Raw genomic sequence first — 19,902 nt, forward strand, 5'->3', positions numbered from 1 at the left:
CAATAAAGGGCATAGTTGATATTGAATGTTGTTCCTGGACTGCAGATGAAAAAGTTTATTTAATTTTCACTGCTCATGTCGGTCCTTTTAAGGGTACCAAAGAAAATGGAAGGTCTAATGGTATTGCCCAAGCCAACATTGGCTGCAGGAGCAGAAAGTTACATAGTAAAAGTGCTGGATGTGTAATAAAGTTGAAGAGTATGTATGAGTAGCGAATCAGACCTAGTGCTCACAAATAAAATGGGGAAGGAGAAAGAGAGAGAGAGAAGAAGAACATTCAAAATGTCCCCCTTAAAAAAGCAAATAAAATACTCAACTTAAAACATCCCAAAAGCAAATTTATATCTAAAACAAATATAACATATTGTGTTCGCATTTTTATTGTAAATGTGCCACAAAGACTTGGTAAAAGCAATGGTGGAGTTCAAACAGCTCATCGAGATTGTGAATATTGGCACTAGGCCTAAAGTTCAAGAAAGTCAAGAGGACAATAGTTTTTTGGACTGGTTAAAAAGACTGTAGTGAGTCTTGGGAACCCCAGCTGCAAATCAGATCATTCAGGGGCTTGGTGGGTTCAAGTCTGTTTAAGTGGTTGGTTTGGAGACTACCTCCATAGAAGCTGTGGGACTGGCTGGATTGTCCAAAGGGTTCTTATCATCCTCGACAAATGTGAACAATAGTTTGTTGATTTGTTTGATAGATCAGCCTGTAACCCTCACAAACATTTGTTGCTACATAGATCTTTTGATATTGCTTTATTCAGACCAAAACTCACCTTTCAACATTATGTTATCTGGCTTCCATGTGTTGATCTGATTGCTTAATATTTATGCCTGTGTCTGTCTTGTAGCTGTAGTTAAAATTACACTGAGTATAAAATTAGGGTATTACATTATTTTAGCTTTTTACAAATATGCATATAGTGAATCATTAGCTCTCTGTGGTGCTGAGGTGGATGTGCTGGGTGGTACCCTGAATTCAACTATGAGCAATGGAGTTTGAGATCTATGTTCTTTCACTGGAGATCTGTGTGTGGCAATGCAGGTTGGCATACCTCGCAAGAGAGGTTGGAATGCCTCATCTTCTTTGGATGTTCTGAGGTGAGCAGCCAGAGGGGTGAAACTGAACCTGGAGTTGACACCTATATAACAGAAATAGCACTTGACCCACATACAGCCACACCATAGCCATGATATGAATCCAATTTTAATAGCTGAGAGTGCAACTAAGAATAGTACTGAATGTAGATTTATTTCCAGTGCTTGCAGGAAGTGCCGCTTAAAATCAACAACATAAAAGTTCAGTGATGTACTAACGAGTGTTCCAATCACAACTCCAATAAATTCAAGTCCACAACTATTCAGGAGAAAATTACTCACCTATAAAGTCTGGGTATGTTTGCATAAGTACCTAGTAGTGAGGCATTATTCAGTCTGGATACTCAGAGCTGATGTTCCTAATTGTAAGTTGATGATGCTGCTTACCCATGCCACAAACCTCCTGTAAAATACTTCATGTGATGTTTGCACTTTGTTCGACAACAACAATTGGGTGGTTTGGTTCCACGAAAATGATACTTCTTTTGACATAGGCAGCAATCCTGCACTTGAGCAGGTTATAAAGCTACTAATAATTTTTTAAGTAGATCCTATAGTGGAGTGCAGGCTTTTTATACCTGAAGCTTGGTAGGTAGACCGCCTACCAGCTACCTTTGGTAAACCTGTGTAGAATATCCTAACTGTGCCTCATCTCTTCAGCTTATTGTAAGTGAAGTGTCCATGAGAGTGCTTAGGTACATAGAAGGTGGAGTACCCAGGTTGGGGCCCTCATGGACGTATCACACTCCCAAGCTTCTAGTGCTACTCAGGATTTAGGGGTATTCTGGATTGCTGTCTTCACTTCTCCCTGCATGTCCCCTGGTGTTGCTCCATAGATTCCTCCCTCCCTCTGGAATCTTTTATAAAGTCAAGTGAAACTGTTATGTTTGAATCATCATCTTAAAAGAATGGGAAGGAGAGGCTTTCTTGTTCATTTAACATGGATCAAGACCGCTCCAATAGGTCAAGATGTTCTTTTGCTACAGCAACACTACCCAAAGTGATAGAACAAAAGCATAGCCAAGACTGTTCACTTTCTATTCAGCAGTTGGCTTGCTTGTTCATCACAACTTCCTATGCTGTTTGTTCCTTGAGAATAATTGCCTAAATGGAATGTAGAAAATAAAATTGAAAGCATCTCCTGAGATCAATGCCATGGGGATGTGATACGCTGAAAGCAAAATTCACTTTTTACTATGGGATCTCACTACACCTTTGTAGAGGCAGTCAGAGATCAGAGGCAGAATTCTTGGCTGTCACCCATTTAAGGGTAAGTGCTAGACTCCAGGACTGTTGAAGAAACATTGCTGTAGCCACAGGGGGAATCCAAGAGGTGAACTGCCCAGAGTGGAGCGGACCTTTTGTTATTAGCAAGAGACTGAGTTTGGAATTCAAACCTTGCATCATAATTTCTTCAAGCAATATTGACTGCTGACCACATAATGCCTGTTGGCGGCACCCATATTTCTGTCATATGAAAAAAAATACACATTCATTTTCATGTGAGGCCCAAGTGCTGCACTAGGCACATAACATTTGCAATTATTACCTGTCCTCAGCCTCCCAATCTGTGTACTTCCACCGGCTGATTCCTAACATAGTCCTCTTATATTGAGAGGAGCTCCTTCCAGCAGCAGCTAATGGCCCTAGCATGAACGACCATTGCTAACCAAGACACGTTCAACAGCCAGTTACTTCAAACAGCTCATATTATAGATATGCGGATGATGACTGAATGGCACTGGAGCTACACATCGAACTGTGCCTATTACAACACTCGCTAAGCAAACATTTCTGCAAAGTGGGAATAGCCCTGTTAATGAAACCCTTGATAAATCGCCAGTGATTACTGGCACATAAATACTTCTCAAATGTTTCCTAAATTATTTTAAATAATTAGCATAATTAATAAACAAATCAATAAATTAGAAATTATTATATTAATTTAAAACCTCAAAATGATATCCACCGACTCTCCTACAACTCACTCAAAAATTCAAAATCATATTAAAAGCAATTCTAAAGATTTATGATGTATAAAATAGCCAATGACATTACACTGACAATAATTATCAATAAACACTGTTACCTATTGTTAGACTTGACAGCCTTAGAGTGGCCTTCCCCTGTATGACCCATAGGGCAGGGTGCAATTTATTTAAAAGGTAGGACATGCACTTTAAAGTTTGGCATGTCTTTGTAGTGAAATAGTCCCAATTTCATGTTTCACTACTGCAAGGCCCCTCTTTCCCATAGGATAACATTGAGATTACCATTTTTCATCTTTTATGTGTAGTTCTCAAATGTGAAGAGGTAGACTTTTCAAGTTTGGATTACAATGCAGATGTCTGGTCTTAATAGACCGAGGCCAATATAGCGGTTTCAACCAAAGGCATTACTGGATTTGGTCTTCCGCACAGAACTGGGAGAGGAGATCAAGGAGTTTTTCTTGAGGAATAAGGACTTGGTGGATAACATTGAAACTATCTGGGAGGCTTTCAAGGTCACCATACGTGGCTACTGTATCTCTAAAAGTTTTGGGGTTCTGCGGGATATCCAACACGCACTGACGACTTTAGAGCGAGAATTGAAGGAACTGGAGGTCCGTATGGTGGAGGAGGGAGGAGGGGCACTACAGGGTGAGTTTAGAGAAAAATTGTCCGGATATGAGGAGGAAGCTGCTAGGGAAGCTAAATTTAAGGGGAAGCATTGGGTGGCAAGACAATACGGAGAGGGGGAATGGCCGGGGAGGGCGCTGGCGGAGGTTTCTAGAAGCCCTAGATTCACCAACACTGTCTTGGAGATAGAAACACAGGAGGGGGAGGTGACGCACAATATGGAAGAAATACTGGCAGTGTTTCAGGCGCACTACGAAAATCTCTACACTATGCGCGAGATGGGGGAGGTGGACTCAGAGGGGATGTGGCGCTCTGCTGGCTGAGTGACACTCATAGGCAGTTCCTTGGTGCACCACTAGACAAGGATGAGATCCAGGAAGATATAATGTCCCTACAAAATGGGAAAGCACCGGGCCTGGATGGCATAACCGGCAAATTTTACAAATGCTATGTAGATATCATGGCACCGGTGCTTCGGGAATTGTTTGGGAAACTCATGGAGGTGGGGATTTTACCCACATCGATGAGAGAAGCGCTAATTACCTCGCTGATGAAGCCTGGGAAGCCCCCTTAACGACCGGACTCATATAGGCCGTTGTCACTTATCAACTGCGATACTAAAATACTCGCGAAGGTATTGGTTACCAGATTAACACTATTAATGAATGTCATAGTGCTTCCAGACTAATCAGGGTTTGTCCCAGGCCGTACTACCACGCATAATCTATGCACCCTGTTCTCCCTGATACAGACCATAGCCCCGAACTTCCCAGTTGCAGCGGTCTTCTTGGATGCCACAAAGGCTTTTGATACTGTGGAGTGGGGATACCTGTTTAAAGTCCTTCCCATATTTGTGGCATGGATTAAGCTGCTGTACTACAGACCGAAAGCTAAAGTTATGATCAACTGTCAAACTTCATCGGCAATAGAACTCACGAGGGGTACACGACAGGGGTGTCCTCTCTCGCCCTTACTGTTCATGATCGCGATCGAACCACTGGCGGCCAGATTGTGTCAGGTGCACAATGATAAAGCTTTCCGTTGCTACCAGCGACATCTGTTGATATTGTTCTATGCGGACGATATCACATTGTATGTGAGGGACCCAGAACAGAATCTCAATCCTATCCTTAGAGAGTTCCTGGTGTTCGGGCAACTATCGGGGATTAATATTAACTGGGGAAAGTCGCAATTCTTCCCCCTAACAGATGCAGTGACCAAGTTCCCGCTGGAATTTCCGCTGGAATGGTGTAGCGATGACCTACAGTACCTGGGGATACAGGTGTCGAGAAACCGGGAGGAGACTATACGCTTAAATTATGGAACGGCAATTGCACAATTAGAGGCCAGAGTAATTTGCTGGATTTCATTGCCCCTGTCGCTGGCGGGCAGGGTGTCACTGGTGAAGATGGTGGTCCTGCCTCAGTTTTTATATTTATTCCTTAATGTACCGTACTACCCTGGGACCCACATCTTTAAGACACTGCGATCTGCGCTGATCCGGTTGGTGTGGGGTGGCAGACAGCCACGCCTCAGATGGGAGGTTCTAATACAGCTGTACTGTAATGGCGGCTTTGATATACCTGACTTTGAGATTTACTACCTGAGTTCACAGGCTCACTACGCGTATCATTAGATGGCACCTACGCCGTTGAAGCCCCAGTTGGCGGTGGAGGGCTGGGTGGCACGCCCACTCCCGCTCGGAGAGGTGATCCATGGCCCACTGGAGGCTGTGGAGACTCCCTTCACAACCGTCACTAGCACTGTGGATGCTTGGCTACGTATAGCGCGCATCCTGGAGGTGCAATTGCTGTATTCAGCACGATTGCCGCTTGTGTATCACCCTAGGCTACTCATACTGCAAGAAACAGGTTTTCAGGCCCTAAAGCTACGGATAGCTTCCTGGGGCGACCTCTTCGCTGAGGGTCAGTTCCGAACGAGGGAGCTTTTTTTTCATGACCTTAACCCCACGCCGCTGGATCTTTTCTTATACGTCCCTCCCCGACAGGGGATGTGGATGGTACTTCCAGACTTCCCATCAGAATCGGAGGCCTTTGCGCCACTGCACCTACTCCTAGGCTCCCTGGATGGGAAACATATCCAAACTATACAAAATGATCAGAGACTGTAGGGCGGGAGTTGATAGTTCTGCTCGTACTAAGTGGCCGGAAGACCTCGGGCAGGAGGTGACGGATGAGCAATGGAAATATTGCTGCACCATCACGGATAACATTTCGTCTAGCTGCAGATTAAAGGTTATTTATTATAAGTTTCTGCAGCGACTCTACTATACTCCTGCCAGAAAATATCGTTTTCAACTATCCGACAACGACTGGTGTGAGCGGTGTCGGAGACCTGGGGCGGGGTTCATGCATGTGGCATGGGAATGCCCGGAAGTGGATGAGTATTGGTCACAGGTCCACGCGGCGCTCGAAAGTATGATGGGCGCCAATATAGATACTGATCCCCTGCAGATGCTGCTGGGGTACACAATGCATATTCCGAAACAGGCAAGGAAATTTATTGACATTGCATTACTGATGGCAAAACGTAGGGTCCCTTGTAGATGGGGGAGGGGGAGGGGTCTGAAATTCAAAGATTGGCTGCTCGATCTTATATACTGCCAAGAGCAAGCTGCTGTATGTGCTGAATTGCTACCATTGTCGTGTATGCCAAAGGATATATGGGGCCCCTTACAAGAGTATTTGCTGAAGACTCAGGAGAGAGTTGATGGGGAAGATGCGGAGATAGGTACCCCTGGGGAAGAGGCTCTCTTCATTTCAGAAGCTTAAGGAGGAGGGCAATGTTCCTACTCAGAGGCCCTCACTGATACTGAGACCGGTGATTGCATACTGTAAACTGGCACTATTGTGCTGTGAACTCATGTGATGTAGATGGCGGATTTTATGGATGTTAGCTATTGTTAATTCTTATGATTTGACATGTGTACGAGTGTTCACTGTGCGCCTCATTTGCTGAGCTTTTAGTGTTGCCCCTCATGGATAGCAAGCCCTGTCTTGATGCTCGACTCCACTGCAGATACTAAATACCTGATATTTTTACTTGCTACAATGCCTCTTAATCCTGATTGTTAGTTGCTCCCCTTTCTGGTGCCCATCATTATTGGCTGTGCTAAATATGTATGGATTTTCTTATGATGTAGGTTTGATGTATGCATAACAAGTGTCACGAAAAATATTAAACTTAAAGTTTTCAAAAAAAAGATGTCATCAGTGATGACAGAAATGATTTTATAGAACATGCCATGAAGATGTAATAATATGAGGTCATAAGCAGTGCATGGTGAGGGTGCAAGTTATAGTTAGTCCTGCTAACTATAACTGGCAAATTTCTTTTTTTTTTAGTTCAAAATGGTAATTATGTCACTGACATATTCATCTAAATATAATGTTACATTAACCTTTGGATATTTCAGTGCATTTATAAGATTTTCTTAAAAATAATAACATCTTTTTTTATCACACCTAACTATTTTTTTTAAATTGTTTTTCAAGTAGACAAATACAATAAGACCAAGCCTACAAATGTGTGCTGGTATGGTAATCACAAAAACCAAAACAAATGCCAATACTGAACACGACTTACCCTACTACTTCATAATAGGACCAATGAAACTAAATCAAAGGTTCCACAACAATCAAATTCAAATCCTTCATTTTATTTGCAAAATCCTTTGAATTACTTTCAGATAATACAAAAACTTTGACTGTTTTACTTAAATTCGAAATTAAGACGAACACTTAATACAAGTACAAATATTCACCATAGAGACACCACACTAACTCAATACTCTTCTACAATCACTCCACACTCATTCATACCTCATTCACCAATCCAACCAACAAAACGTTCACCAACCGGTTAAGCCATAATGACTCCTTTTTCTGGGGTGGCAAAACCAGGAAGGGAACACTGTGCAATAAGCCAAACAGCGAGAAGTTTATACTACAATCTCAAAAAGGCACACCAAAAAATTACACTAAAGATTTCCATAGTGAACAAACAAATATTTACAGTGCACCAAAAATAAATTATTTTAAATCCGTTTGTTTGACTTAAAGCAACAAAAGGTCAACGCGTTTCAAACCCAATTATTAGCAGGGTTCTCTTCAGGACCACAACATTTTACTCATGAATCGAAAGAGCCTACTCTGCTCTGCCAATTACCAGTGTGTACTGTGGTGTCTCGATGGGCAGCTTTAAGAGTCCGTCATCCATACAATGCAAGGTCCCATATTCGAGGCCGGTGTTATTGAAGCTCCATATGCTTGAGCAATTCAAAATGTTTGTCTACGAAGGAACTCCAACCTCGTTGGTCTTGGTTAGTCTTTTCAGCAACGCGTATCAGAGTGGTACAAACGTCTATCTGTTTACTTGGAAATTCCTCAGCCGTTCCTCCTCTGTTTACTTGCCAGCGCGTGGGAGATCAAAGCGTCTGACGTGTCATGTCCCCAAGGATTATGTAAATGTAAATAATTGTTTGTTCACTGTGGAAATCTTTAGTGTAGATCATCCATACCAGTATCATCAATAAATCCACATATTTTCCCAGTTGGCATTTTACATAGTGGGGTAATGAAGTCACCAACCCAGATAAACTCAAAAGAAACATTTACATCTGAAATTAAATTCTCAACAGTACTAGCCAGTTCATCAACGACTACTACCCTGGAGCTATCGAAAATGTTATTGTAATAATTTACCAGAAGAATGTTATGGTCACGCCCCTCTAATAACCAAAGAATCTGGGCGTGTGCACCAACAGTGATATACTTTTTTACAATGATCGGGCGTTTAATAGAAACTAGGAGTAATAGACCACCTTTGGCCCTACCTGGCCCATTCCCCTGCGCCAGCAAATTGTAAGAGACAAAAACTTCATAGTTTACTTCTTCCCTGCACCAAGTTTCCTGAAAACAATGGATATCGTAGCTATTAATAAAAATGTAACCAACCCAAAACGTTCCCCTTTGATTTTAGTCCTGCAACGTTCCAGCTAGTAATAATGATCCCATTACCCACTGTACAGACCCTGTCCGATGGCAAGGGTACAATGGATCTATCTATTTCCCTTGGATTTCCATTAGGCGAACCCTCACATTCAATTAATAGGTTAGAATTCCCCGGCCTAATTAACGTAGAAACTGTAGGGCTTTCAGTTATTTCAATTGCTGGGGGGTTAATAATCTCACACCGGGACAGTGGGTTATCCAACATAAGTCAATCATTGGAGTCCAAGCTACTTAAGGCATGGAAGCGGTTTTGTAATGGGATAGCTAGATCTGATCTCGTTTATCAATACTGAGAGGCCTACCCCTCTCATGGGATACCATTAGGAATTCCTTATTACATTAAATAAGCTTTAATCCCTAATAGAAGGTGGATATGTCATGTTTCGTACCTATGGAATGGTAATGATAAATCCTCTTCAATGGCAAAGTTGGATTTATTGTTACTATTTTGATAATGCCACTTTTGGTAAAGTAGGCATTGTCCTGCTCTTAGCCCTTTGGCACCTGCTGCATGTCTCTGATCACTGGCTGAGTGGGGTGACAGCTGGTCTTTGTGTATTCCCTCTAGACCAGGGGTCTTCAAAGTGTGGGGCGCGACCCCCAGGGGGGCCACGGAGTGATTGAAAGGGGGTCGCGCATTCCCGATCACACTTCTTCCCCAGGCCCATCTGACTACAGGGATTCAGCCCCCCCTCCTTCCCCCATAGTGTGTCTCAGCTCGAGCTGCTGTGAGCTGCGCTGGGCTGTGTCTGCAGTCTTATCTCCAGCACAGCCCGGCACCCCTGAGTTTTTCACAGGTCGTTAACGGCCATTTGCATATTTACATAGCTTTTGAAAACTGGTCACTGAGGCTTAGTTTTTTTTTTATAGTTCGAGTACCCCCTGGGCCCCAACTCAGCCTTTCCCTTACATTTGTATTTTACATTTACTGCAATAGTGTGAGAATGTATTTCATGAAAAGAAATAATAAAAAGTAGAATTGCCAGAAGAAAAAAATACCAGCCATTTCTCTTGTAACACACTGTATGCTACCTCTCACATTTTGTTTGCTTTATATACTTGCACAAGTGCCACCATTGCCTACGTAACGTTTGTTCTTGTGTTTGAGTGTGCCATTTATTGCAGTATTATACCTCTACTTTACTTTGTACGCTTTTGTTACCTGCACACATATCACTTTTTCCTCCTGTAATGTACCGTTTGCTACCTCTTGTATTTTGGTTGCTCGCTATTGTCACTTTTACCTCATGTAACTTAACGTTTGCTTTTGTACTTTGTTCACTTGTAATTTTCTCCTCATGTAACATTACTGTTCCTATTGGGAAGCACTGACACCTTCAGGTAAAGTCCGCGCTATATAAAAACGCATAAATAAATACATTCGTAATGTGACTTTTCGGTCTCTGTTCCCTTTATCAGTCATGGATCATTGAGGCAGCCCTAGAACACAATTAAAAGTGCTTTCTATTTATATTTGCTGTTCCAAGTATACACAGATGAGTGCTGAAATATACAGCTTTACGTGACTGCTTATTTTTGTACCGTCTGGGACATCAAAATATTGAGCAGGCAACCCTAATCATAGGACTGGAAGTATGTTGCAAGATCAGAATATTTATTTCCTCCACCCTCGATCCCTGATTAATGTCATAATAGCAATAGTTTAACCTATATCTTAAACCCTACGCCGCAGTCAATAATATGTTGAGTTACTTCAAGTGTCTGGAAATGCACCCTGCATTCAGAGAACTTACTCCTCATTCTAGCACTTCACTTTCATGCTCACCCTGCATTCACAGCGATCACAATGCACTCACACTGATCACCATGCACTCACATCATTCACCCTCTCACCCTGCACTCACAGTGATCACTCTGCAATCACAATGCACTTGCAATGTTCTCCCTGTACCTCAACCTGCAGTCACGCTACTCATCTGCACTCATCCTGCACTCATGTGACACCTCATTCACCTGCCCCCTCACTGCTCAATTTGCAACTCGCTCAAACAAGCCCATCATTAACCATGCATTCTTTCATCCCACTCTGCACTTATATCCACACTCAAATTCATATGGCCACCTCACTCACCCTGCAGTCACTCCTCTTTCCCTACTCTCATACTGTTGCATCGCTTACCGTGCACTCACATGGGCACTCTTCTCATCCACAGAGGGCAGGGTTTTAGGGACCCCTGCTGCCCCCGGACAGGGCCAGGTGAGCTTCTAATGTGGCAGCACGTATTCCTGCGGAGTGGAAGGCCCATCACAAAGGTTGACTAGACATCTTTCTGATGTTAATTGCTGTATTTTGGTTGTAAACTGGTACTGTTTTATTGTGAGCAAAAAATGTCAAAATAATGAAGCAATTCTATCCCAAAATAACGTGGCATCACATAACATTTACATTTTCCTCTCACACAATTTAGTCAAGCCTTCCGTGTAATTTGGTCCTCACCTGCCTCGTAATTGCAGAAGCCCAACCTACAGGTTTAGAAATGTTTGTCAGGAGGGGGTCCTTATGACTGAAAATGTTGACAGGGGGGTCTCGGCACCCAAAAGTTTGAAGACCTCTGCTCTAGACAGTAACACACACAAAGGAAGCTTGGGTGTGACTTGATGGATCCTCCTGGGAGGATGGGAGGGAGGAGCTGAACACAGCTTCACATTCACACCTGAATAGGTGGTGTCCTGTGCACACACAAAGGCTGCATACCCCCTTGTAGTGAGTGCGTGCCAGGGCAGGGAGGGAGGACCTCTGTGCACTTCAAAGGCCCTTTTTTGTTGTTTTCCCCACTCCAAAAGAGCAGCTGGGTATAAGTCCTGAACCTATGATACCACAAATTCAGTACACTTGTGAACCTGAAACCACACTACTCAAGAGACGAACTGCTGTGCTTAAGGACCGCCACTCTAATAGACGATTTCTCTGGAAGACTGCTGCCTTACTGTGTTGAACTACTGCCCCCTGCTCCCTCTGACTGGGTCCCCAACACCTGAGCCCGGATTGACTCCAAAGGCTAGCTAACTAGCCTCCAAATCTAAAGTCTCAGGGACATAACAGACTGCCACCCTGATCCTGTGTCTGGCCCACTGGAAGTGGACCCAGGTGCTTGATCCAGTGGAACCCACATATCTGCTCTTAATGCAGAATCGACACATAGCTGCTGTTGCAGGAACAGAACCAACACATCACATCGGATCGAGTGCATTGCCATCAGAACCACCACATCAGAACCACCTTATTGCCACCACTGTAGAGAGATGATCGACTCATCTGCTCAACTGCATGGAGAAACCCGGCTCAGTGACTTTGGAACCATTGCATCTCAAAAACTGTGCTTCTTCTTTGGAACCGGTGCATCGTCAGCATTGCAATGAGAAAATCGACGTATCACCTTTACTGCAGAATCAACCAATGCTCGGTTGCACCACGCATCTTCCCTATTGCAAACAGGATCAAGGTACTTTTTTTCAGTGAGCCTTGCGGTGTCCCTGTATCTGGCTCATGCTCTATTGCAGTTGGCCTGAACTTTTGACTTTGTCCCGGTCCCACGCAACCATTCCAAATAGGCACTAATTGCTTCTAAGTATTATTTTCACATTAATCTTTAAAAATTCATAGCTCAACTTCTACTTTTTGGATTTTTGTCGCTTTTTGATCTTGTTTTATTTATTAAATTATGTTATATTTTTTACACTTAGTTAGGAATCTTTTTGCGTCGTGTTTTTCACTGTTTGAAGTGTTGCAACAAATACTTTACACGTTGCCTCTAAGTTAAGTCTGACTGGTATGTGCCAAGCTACCAGCGGGTGAGCAAAGGTTCATTTAGAGTTTGCCTACTTCTTACCGTAACTAGGATTGTGGTTGCTGCCAGACTTGGCTTATACCCTAGTCAACCTAGAACCCAGTTTCTAACAAAGAATTAGTGTGTCCAGTGATGGTAAGTGAGACTTGGGGCCCCATTAGGATGGCGGGCGGATCGCCCCCGCCGGACCGGCGGTAGTCATTGCTGGCCTGGCGGGGACGATCCGCAGAAATGCAAAAATCTCTGCAGAAATGACCCCCGCCATATTACAATGGCTGGGGGTCCGCGGCGGACGGAAAGACCGTCTGTGGCGGACAGAAAGACCGTCCGCCGCTTTTCTGCCCGGTTGACCTGTCGACCAGGCAGAAAAGGGTTCTATATGGTGGTGGTGTCTGAAAGACACCACCAGCCATATTAGAATGTGGGTTTTGAAATGCCTTTTCGTGGTGGAGAAAGGCATGCGGAGTCTGCTTGGGGGGGCCCGTTGCGGTCCCAGGGACTCCGGGGGGGAGGGGGTGGGGTGGGCACCTCCAGTTCCATGAACAACATAGCAGGCACCGAGCGGTGCCTGCCATGTTGTGCCTGGAAGTGCACAACATGCCTTCTTGGCATTGTGGCGGACGGTGCTGAGTGCACCCACAATCTTAGGAATGCAGGATGCGCGGGCGCATCCTAATGGCACCCACGGGACCCCCGCCCTTATGGTGGGCGGTCCCATTGTACGACGGGATGGTGGGTGGACAAAGTCCATCCGCCATCCTAATGTGCCCCTAAGTGTAAGTGAGCATATTAGCCTAGAATAATTTGCGGTAGATGGCTGGAATTCAGTGCATATACAATGCCCACCAACTTTCAAAGATCATCCGCAGCCACTGCAAGGATTTCTAAATATGATAAGTCTTCTGTAAGAGCAGCAGATGAAATCACTTGACTGCCCTGGTAGACTGACGAAGTGGCCGCCAAACTCTAAATAAAGCTGTAAAGTACTATTAGTTTGCTCCTGGTGGAGTGGTGCCACCCCCTCACTCTGTGGATTTTCTGTTTCTGATCTCCTATAAATTGGCTTTGTAGTTTTTACAATGAAAATAATTTGTTGAACTTTTCATAAAACAGAACAAAGAAAAGTAGGTAATGCAATCAAGAGCACATGTCCATAGACAAAACTAAACATTAAAACAAATACAAGTTAGCCAATTACATATGCCTTAATTTCATCTTAACACAAAGCAAGCGATATACAAACAAAAGTTTATAACAAGTGGGGCAAGGATGATAAGGTGCAACTCAAGAACTGGCCAAGCTCAGGGGCAAACTTATTAAAGTTTGGGGTCGACCTTGCATCATGCAGAGGACTCTGGGGCCATGCACAACCTAAATGAGCTTTATCAAGCCTCGTAAGGGCACCATGCACGGCCGAGGAGCATGATAAATCTGGAGTAACGCAAGGCAGTGCAAATTGCTGCCTTTCTATAAACAGCGGCAGGGAAGCTTGGGTGTAGCTTGGATTATGACACATTCTCAGATTTATTAACATTATTAGACCTTGGGAATGGTTTAGAATTGTACGCCTCCCCACCAGAGGCACCACGAGGAAGAATATATTTATCATTGTTCCTTCTTTCTTCATATGCTGCATTTTACAGCATACTTATAAAGAGGGAAATGCCTCTGAGGACTGATTTTGTGTAGGAAGTTGTCCCTTTCTGCACAAAAATAATCCTGCCTGCGGTGGCTTTAGGCAGCCGAAAATGTTCCAGCTCTAGAAAAGGACAGGAATGCGCCTTACAATGGTAAATGCGTAGCGTGCATTCTTGTGGTGTTACGTGAATTTTTTATAAATATGACCCTTAGTTTGAAGGAAAGGGAGAGTGTGACGTAATTTATTTATTTTATTTGTGGGTTTATATAGCACTTGAATCACTCCGCCAGGAGTATCTCTGCGCTTTTTGACCGGTAAATCAGCAGACATAATGTAGGGATGGAATTAGATTTCATTTTTGACTAAGATAGTTTTTAGAAGTTTACGGAATGTTAGGTGCTCTTTGCATTGTCTTAGAGCCAGGGGTAATTTGTTCCACAGCTTGGGACCCATGGTAGACAGAGCTCTACCTCCATGTCTGACCCTTTTGACATGGGGGACCACAAGGAGGAGATTGTTGCTTGATCTGACGGATCGTGCTGGAACATAAGGAACAAATCTCCGCTCAAGGTAGATGGGTCCCTGTCCGTTCAAACACTTATGGATCAGGCAGCATATTTTAAATTTTGCCCTTTGTGTAACTAGGAGCCAATGTAGTTGTTTAAGGAGGGGTTTGGAGGCAGTTCTTGGGGGGGCATTCAGAACAAGGCGAGCTGCTGTGTTCTGAATGACTTGTAGCTTATCCAGCACTCCTTCGTTGGCAGAGAGTAACAAACCGTTACAATAATCGATCCGACTCAGGATCAGTGCTTGAATGAGAGTTTTTTTTTTCGTGAAATTTCCATTACGCAAGCATATTCTTGCAAAATTTCATGCATATTATGGTACACCTGTTATGTGAAATTCCTTAGATCTGAAAAATGCCATTTTGTGGAAAATGGAGGAATGGTACCCAATGCCCTCCCGGGAGGAGGGGGAGGAAAAGCTTCATTACTCTTATTCACATTAGTGCTTTCAAATGAATGTAAACTGTTTTCTCTGCTCATGATTTAGTGTTGTAACATGTTTGCTTTCCCCCTTGCAGACAGTGAAAGACTGCAGAGCAACTGTTTCCTCTGTGCTCGGAGATGACGTAATCTTGGTGATTTGTGATACAGTAACAGCCAAGGTAGGTCGTGGTTCTGGGTTCACCTTTGGCGGAAACAACATCCTGTGGGTACGCATGACTGGAAGTTGCAGGCTGCCACATGGCTGACTGGTTCGGTACGTTGCTCTGTGTCCAAGTACCCCGACTCTACAAACACCTTGTTAAAAAACACACATCCCTTGAAGTTAAAAATAATACAGCTTCATTGCCGGGCTATTTATGAGTGAAGTGATTCCCACTCCACATTTCCAGGCAAGGCCATACATTGTAAGAGGATCTTTTATCGATTGGGTAGAAGGGCAGTGTCTTGCAGTGCTGTTACAAATATGGCGGTGCTAAAAATACTTTCAGATTTTGAGCTCTTAGCCTATTTTTTATTTCATTACTTACCAAGATAACGCAATTCAACAGGAAACATTGGGACTTAAAAAAAAAACCTTTTGGGCTGCATTTCTTTTTAACATTTTCCAAATGCTGCAGATAGCCACAGTGATAAATAGTAAGTCAGTTATCAAACAATCAATTCCTGTGGAAAAATGAGTCCCATACAATAACTTGAAGAACCATAACATAACAGGTCATAAAGGAGGAGCTTTGTCTTTGTATGGTGGCTATGAAATCTGGCAATTTGAAGACGTCTGCGTTCTTCACCTGAAAGCTCCCCATCATGCAGGTCTGTTGTAGCAAATAGTCACGGTCCTGGAAATGAGGGCGGTGGACCAACACAGATTGCGGGGGGCGCTGGGGAGACAGACGGCAAGTAGGCACCTTGTTAGCACTTTCAATTGCATACAATTTTGATAGACCCTCTGGAGCAGCTGCTTCCTAGAGTCATCCCTCAAGAAAGGCAAGAATCTATGTCCCCTCAATTTTTTCAGGTGTCCAATCACTCGGATATTGATAATTTTGGCTCTACCTTCTTGATCTTAAATCTGAGAATCATGAGCCATGTCACTGAGTCGTGATGCATGGGCCATTGTGGTGGGCATTATCTCCTGGACTGTGGTCTCAACGGAGTGGACCCATTCAGCCATTTTGCGATGATTGTCCACAACTAAAGAATCAGTTTTTGAGTCTAGGGTTTCCATTGTAGAGCTAATAGGTGCAAGTATCACATCCAATTTATCATCCGGAGCATGGGTCACCTATAGTGGGGAATCGGAGGAATGCGGAAGGTGGGTATGCCCTCAACCACAACCAGAAGCAGGGAACCTTCCTCTGCAAGTAGTAACTGGCCCATAGTCGTCAGAGGTAGATGCAGGGCTGCTCACAGTAGGTAGAGAGTAGTTCAGAGCAAGTGGACTCATGAAGGAAAAGTAGCACAGTTGTCCCTGCAGGGGTGATAAAGTCTAGCGTGGTGCAGAGGAGGAGCACAAGAGGCAAAGTAGCACTCCCTAAGTCCAGACAACAGAAGGAGGCAAAATATGCGCTGGTCCATGAGTTCCTCAAGCCACAGGATGCAGCAGGTATCTGAGATGCTGCCAACCAGGTGCGAGTGCTTCCACCAGTGACTCCTGTAATGGCAGGGTCTATCTAGTCTCCCAGGACCATCGGGTCTCAGACCATTCCAAGGTCTCATAGGATCCATGCACACTAGTCAGTAGAACAAGAGGCAAGAAGGGCCAGGGAGCAGGTCTCCCATGGCAGTATCATGTGCAGAGTGGGGGGCAGCAAGGTGACGGACTCCATGGCCGTTAACAGTGTGAGCAGGTTAGTTCTACAGTGTACAATACAATCCAGAAGCCATGGACCAACATGACAAAAAGAGCGGCCACACTCACCAGGGAAAGTACTTCAGGGAATGCACTTCCGTCCAGGGATCCTGTGTAGCGTGTGTGCTGAGGGGGGCCAGGGATTGCACCCCACCAGGCAAGGATCAGTGTCATTACACCACGTCCCTTGCACGAGCCACCAATATGTATCAGGTGGAACCCTCCATCTGCATCTGTAGCCTCTGATCCAAGTGGGTGTGTGTGAACTGCTGCACACTCAGACCAAGCAAGAGGTGCCAACCACACAATTCACCCAATGATCTCCCATCCGGGCAGGCCAGTAGCCAGCTGACCAGTATGCCCCTAGGCCAGGGACAAGGTCTGTCTCTGCCTCTCCTCTATAGCGTCGCCTGCCTACAAGTCTCTCTGCTGCAATGGCAGGGGAGGGGCCTCCCCAAAATCCCCAGCCAGGCACCAACCAGAATGGAAGGAGCTTATGCGCTGCTCCTCAGCGCTCATCCACTTAGCCCATCTGGGAGTACAGGGAACTGCCAGTTCACACGGTCACACCTCTCCCCACTGAGTGGTGGTCCTTGCTCCGTAGGTACCCCCCTCGCCAGCAGCCAGTCCTGCATGCCTCACCACAGGATCTGACCTTCTCTGACTCTAGACACAGGGCAAGGAACCCCGTGGCAGACAAGATGTTCTGTGGAAAGTGCTCCTCATGGCATGTCGGCTAACTCTGCCCCCCAGATTGGATAGCATTCCTTAACAGCTAATACACGCTCTCTTTTCCAAACTACCAAAAACGCAATTTGCCTGCTGCACCGCTCTGGCCTGCTCAGTGGTCCAGAGACTGGTGGGTGTCCCAAATTTGCATATGAATATGGTCTTTTTAATCAGATTGGTCCTAGGTTATTTCATATTTCGATTTTATTTGTTCTGTTAAAGGAAAGATGCCTCAAGTAGTTCAATCTCAAATTCCTGATGCATCCTCTGGATTTGCTAATAAAGCATGCACAAGACAGATGTACACATGATGACCTAAATTCTGCAGTGCAAGTGTTTAAGATTCGAAGATACAACAAACTCTTCATATGTAGGGAGACTTCACTACGACTTTATTATAGTCTGAAGAACACAAGGAGGAAGGGATGGAAAATGGAAATATGTAAAGGCATCAGTCTTATAAATACCTTGTAAGAGGGAGTATGAGAACTGATAAGCCAAGGAATGTCATTTAGGGTTAGCCAGTGGTAGCATCTTCACCCCTTGCTAACCCTGGCACTGCTCTTACAACCCTAGCATATTGGTCCTAGGGGCACCCTAGGGAAAATAAGCTAATACTGCTTTTAAAGAGCAGTGCTCACATTCTACCTTTCTTAAGATAGATCAAGTGTACACGTACATGAAAGTAGCCAGGAGAAACGTAATCATACTAACAAAGGTCAGCAAACTGAACAGGGGTAAAGTGGAGAGTGATTTAGAGAGACTGATAGAAAAAAGGATGAGGACTACTGAGAGAGTCTCAGTAGATACTGTGACGTTTCATAGAAAAATCAAGAGATGGCATTGTCTGGAGGTTGAATTAACTCTTTTTTTTTCAGTGGTTGTTTTTGCACTACGGAGCAGCCTTATTTTTGTTTCCCTGTTTAAGTAATCCTTCAAGAACATATGTTAAACCTGTTCCAGATAACTCAGTGAGTCTGTTATCTGCTTTGCACATCTCAGGGAAGTATGTAGTAGCAGATTAAGTCTTAGAATTACTATGACGCATGTTAAGTGCATTTGTAAAGTGCACTCCCACGACGGTATCCTGGTGCTAAGCAGGTGTGTGTTCCTAACCTTGCTTATGGTAATGTGATTAATTGAAAAGCCAAGTCTTCAACTCTAAAAGAGGACGAGGCTCTGATGTGGAGTGGAAGGCCGTTCCACAGTTTAAGAGTGATGTTAGATTATCTTTATTCTGGTTCTCTGTATGCGTTGGATGTGTGCGAATAGGAGTCCTGTGGAGCAGAGGCGTCTGAGTGGTTGGTGGGAGGAAATGAAACTGTTCAAGTGCTATTTATCAAAATGCCTATACATAAAGACAGTTATGTTACCGGGTGCAAAGATCCAGTGACTTCACTTCATGGAATGCTAACAGAGTGATAGATCATGTGATGTCATCATCGGTTTAATGGGCAAGTGAGGTCATTTCCACTATCTGCTAGGGCTGGTAACTTGTTGAGTGATGTCACTGACCATGTCATGAGTGATGTAATATGTGACGTCATCAGCAGTGCATTGCACGCGCAAGTTATAGTGAGTCCAACTAACTATAACGTGGGAATTTCAATGGTTTTATGCGAGTAAAATTTCCACCTGACTATTACTGGTGTGAAACCTATGTTTTTTTCAGTGAATTTAATAGGTTTTTTAAATGCTAATTCCTAACTATAACTGGTGTGAAACCTATGTTTTTTTTAGTGAATATATACACACATATATAAATATATGCAGGTGAACTTGAGAATGGTTTGCCAAGCAGCACACGGACTAACAGACAATTTCAAATGGAATATGTAATTTAAAAACACCGCCTAATTGAGGGCAGACGAGCTACTGCTGTCAAAGGACTACAAGATCCAGCATGCCCCTAAACTTACACAATGACCATTGGAGGTCTATAAAAAAGGAACATTGGCAATTGTTGTAGGACTACCAGCAGTGATTGTGTAAGGGGTGACCTTCGAGAAAGTCCAAGGATGGATGAAACGCGTCAGGCATATCACCCACAAGAAAATAAAAGTACCTGTTTGCAAATCCTTGAGTGTGCGACTCCATTTCCTACGTTGGTGGGAGTTT

General features: G+C 44.0%; 1 protein-coding gene across 2 annotated transcripts in view; it reads left to right on the plus strand.

Moving 5' to 3' along the window:
- Window positions 1-19,902, plus strand: part of LOC147685239 (cathelicidin-1-like) — a 277,392-nt gene that overhangs the window by 36,206 nt on the left and 221,284 nt on the right. For both annotated transcript variants that reach the window (XM_086941141.1, XM_086941140.1), the window contains exon 3: window positions 15,281-15,364. In XM_086941141.1, the coding sequence (XP_086797267.1) occupies window positions 15,281-15,364 (84 nt within the window). The remainder of the gene's footprint in view (window positions 1-15,280; window positions 15,365-19,902) is intronic.

The sequence above is a fragment of the Lissotriton vulgaris genome, chromosome 10 (assembly GCF_964263255.1).
Source record: "Lissotriton vulgaris chromosome 10, aLisVul1.2, whole genome shotgun sequence".
In the NCBI taxonomy this organism is placed as follows: domain Eukaryota; kingdom Metazoa; phylum Chordata; class Amphibia; order Caudata; family Salamandridae; genus Lissotriton; species Lissotriton vulgaris.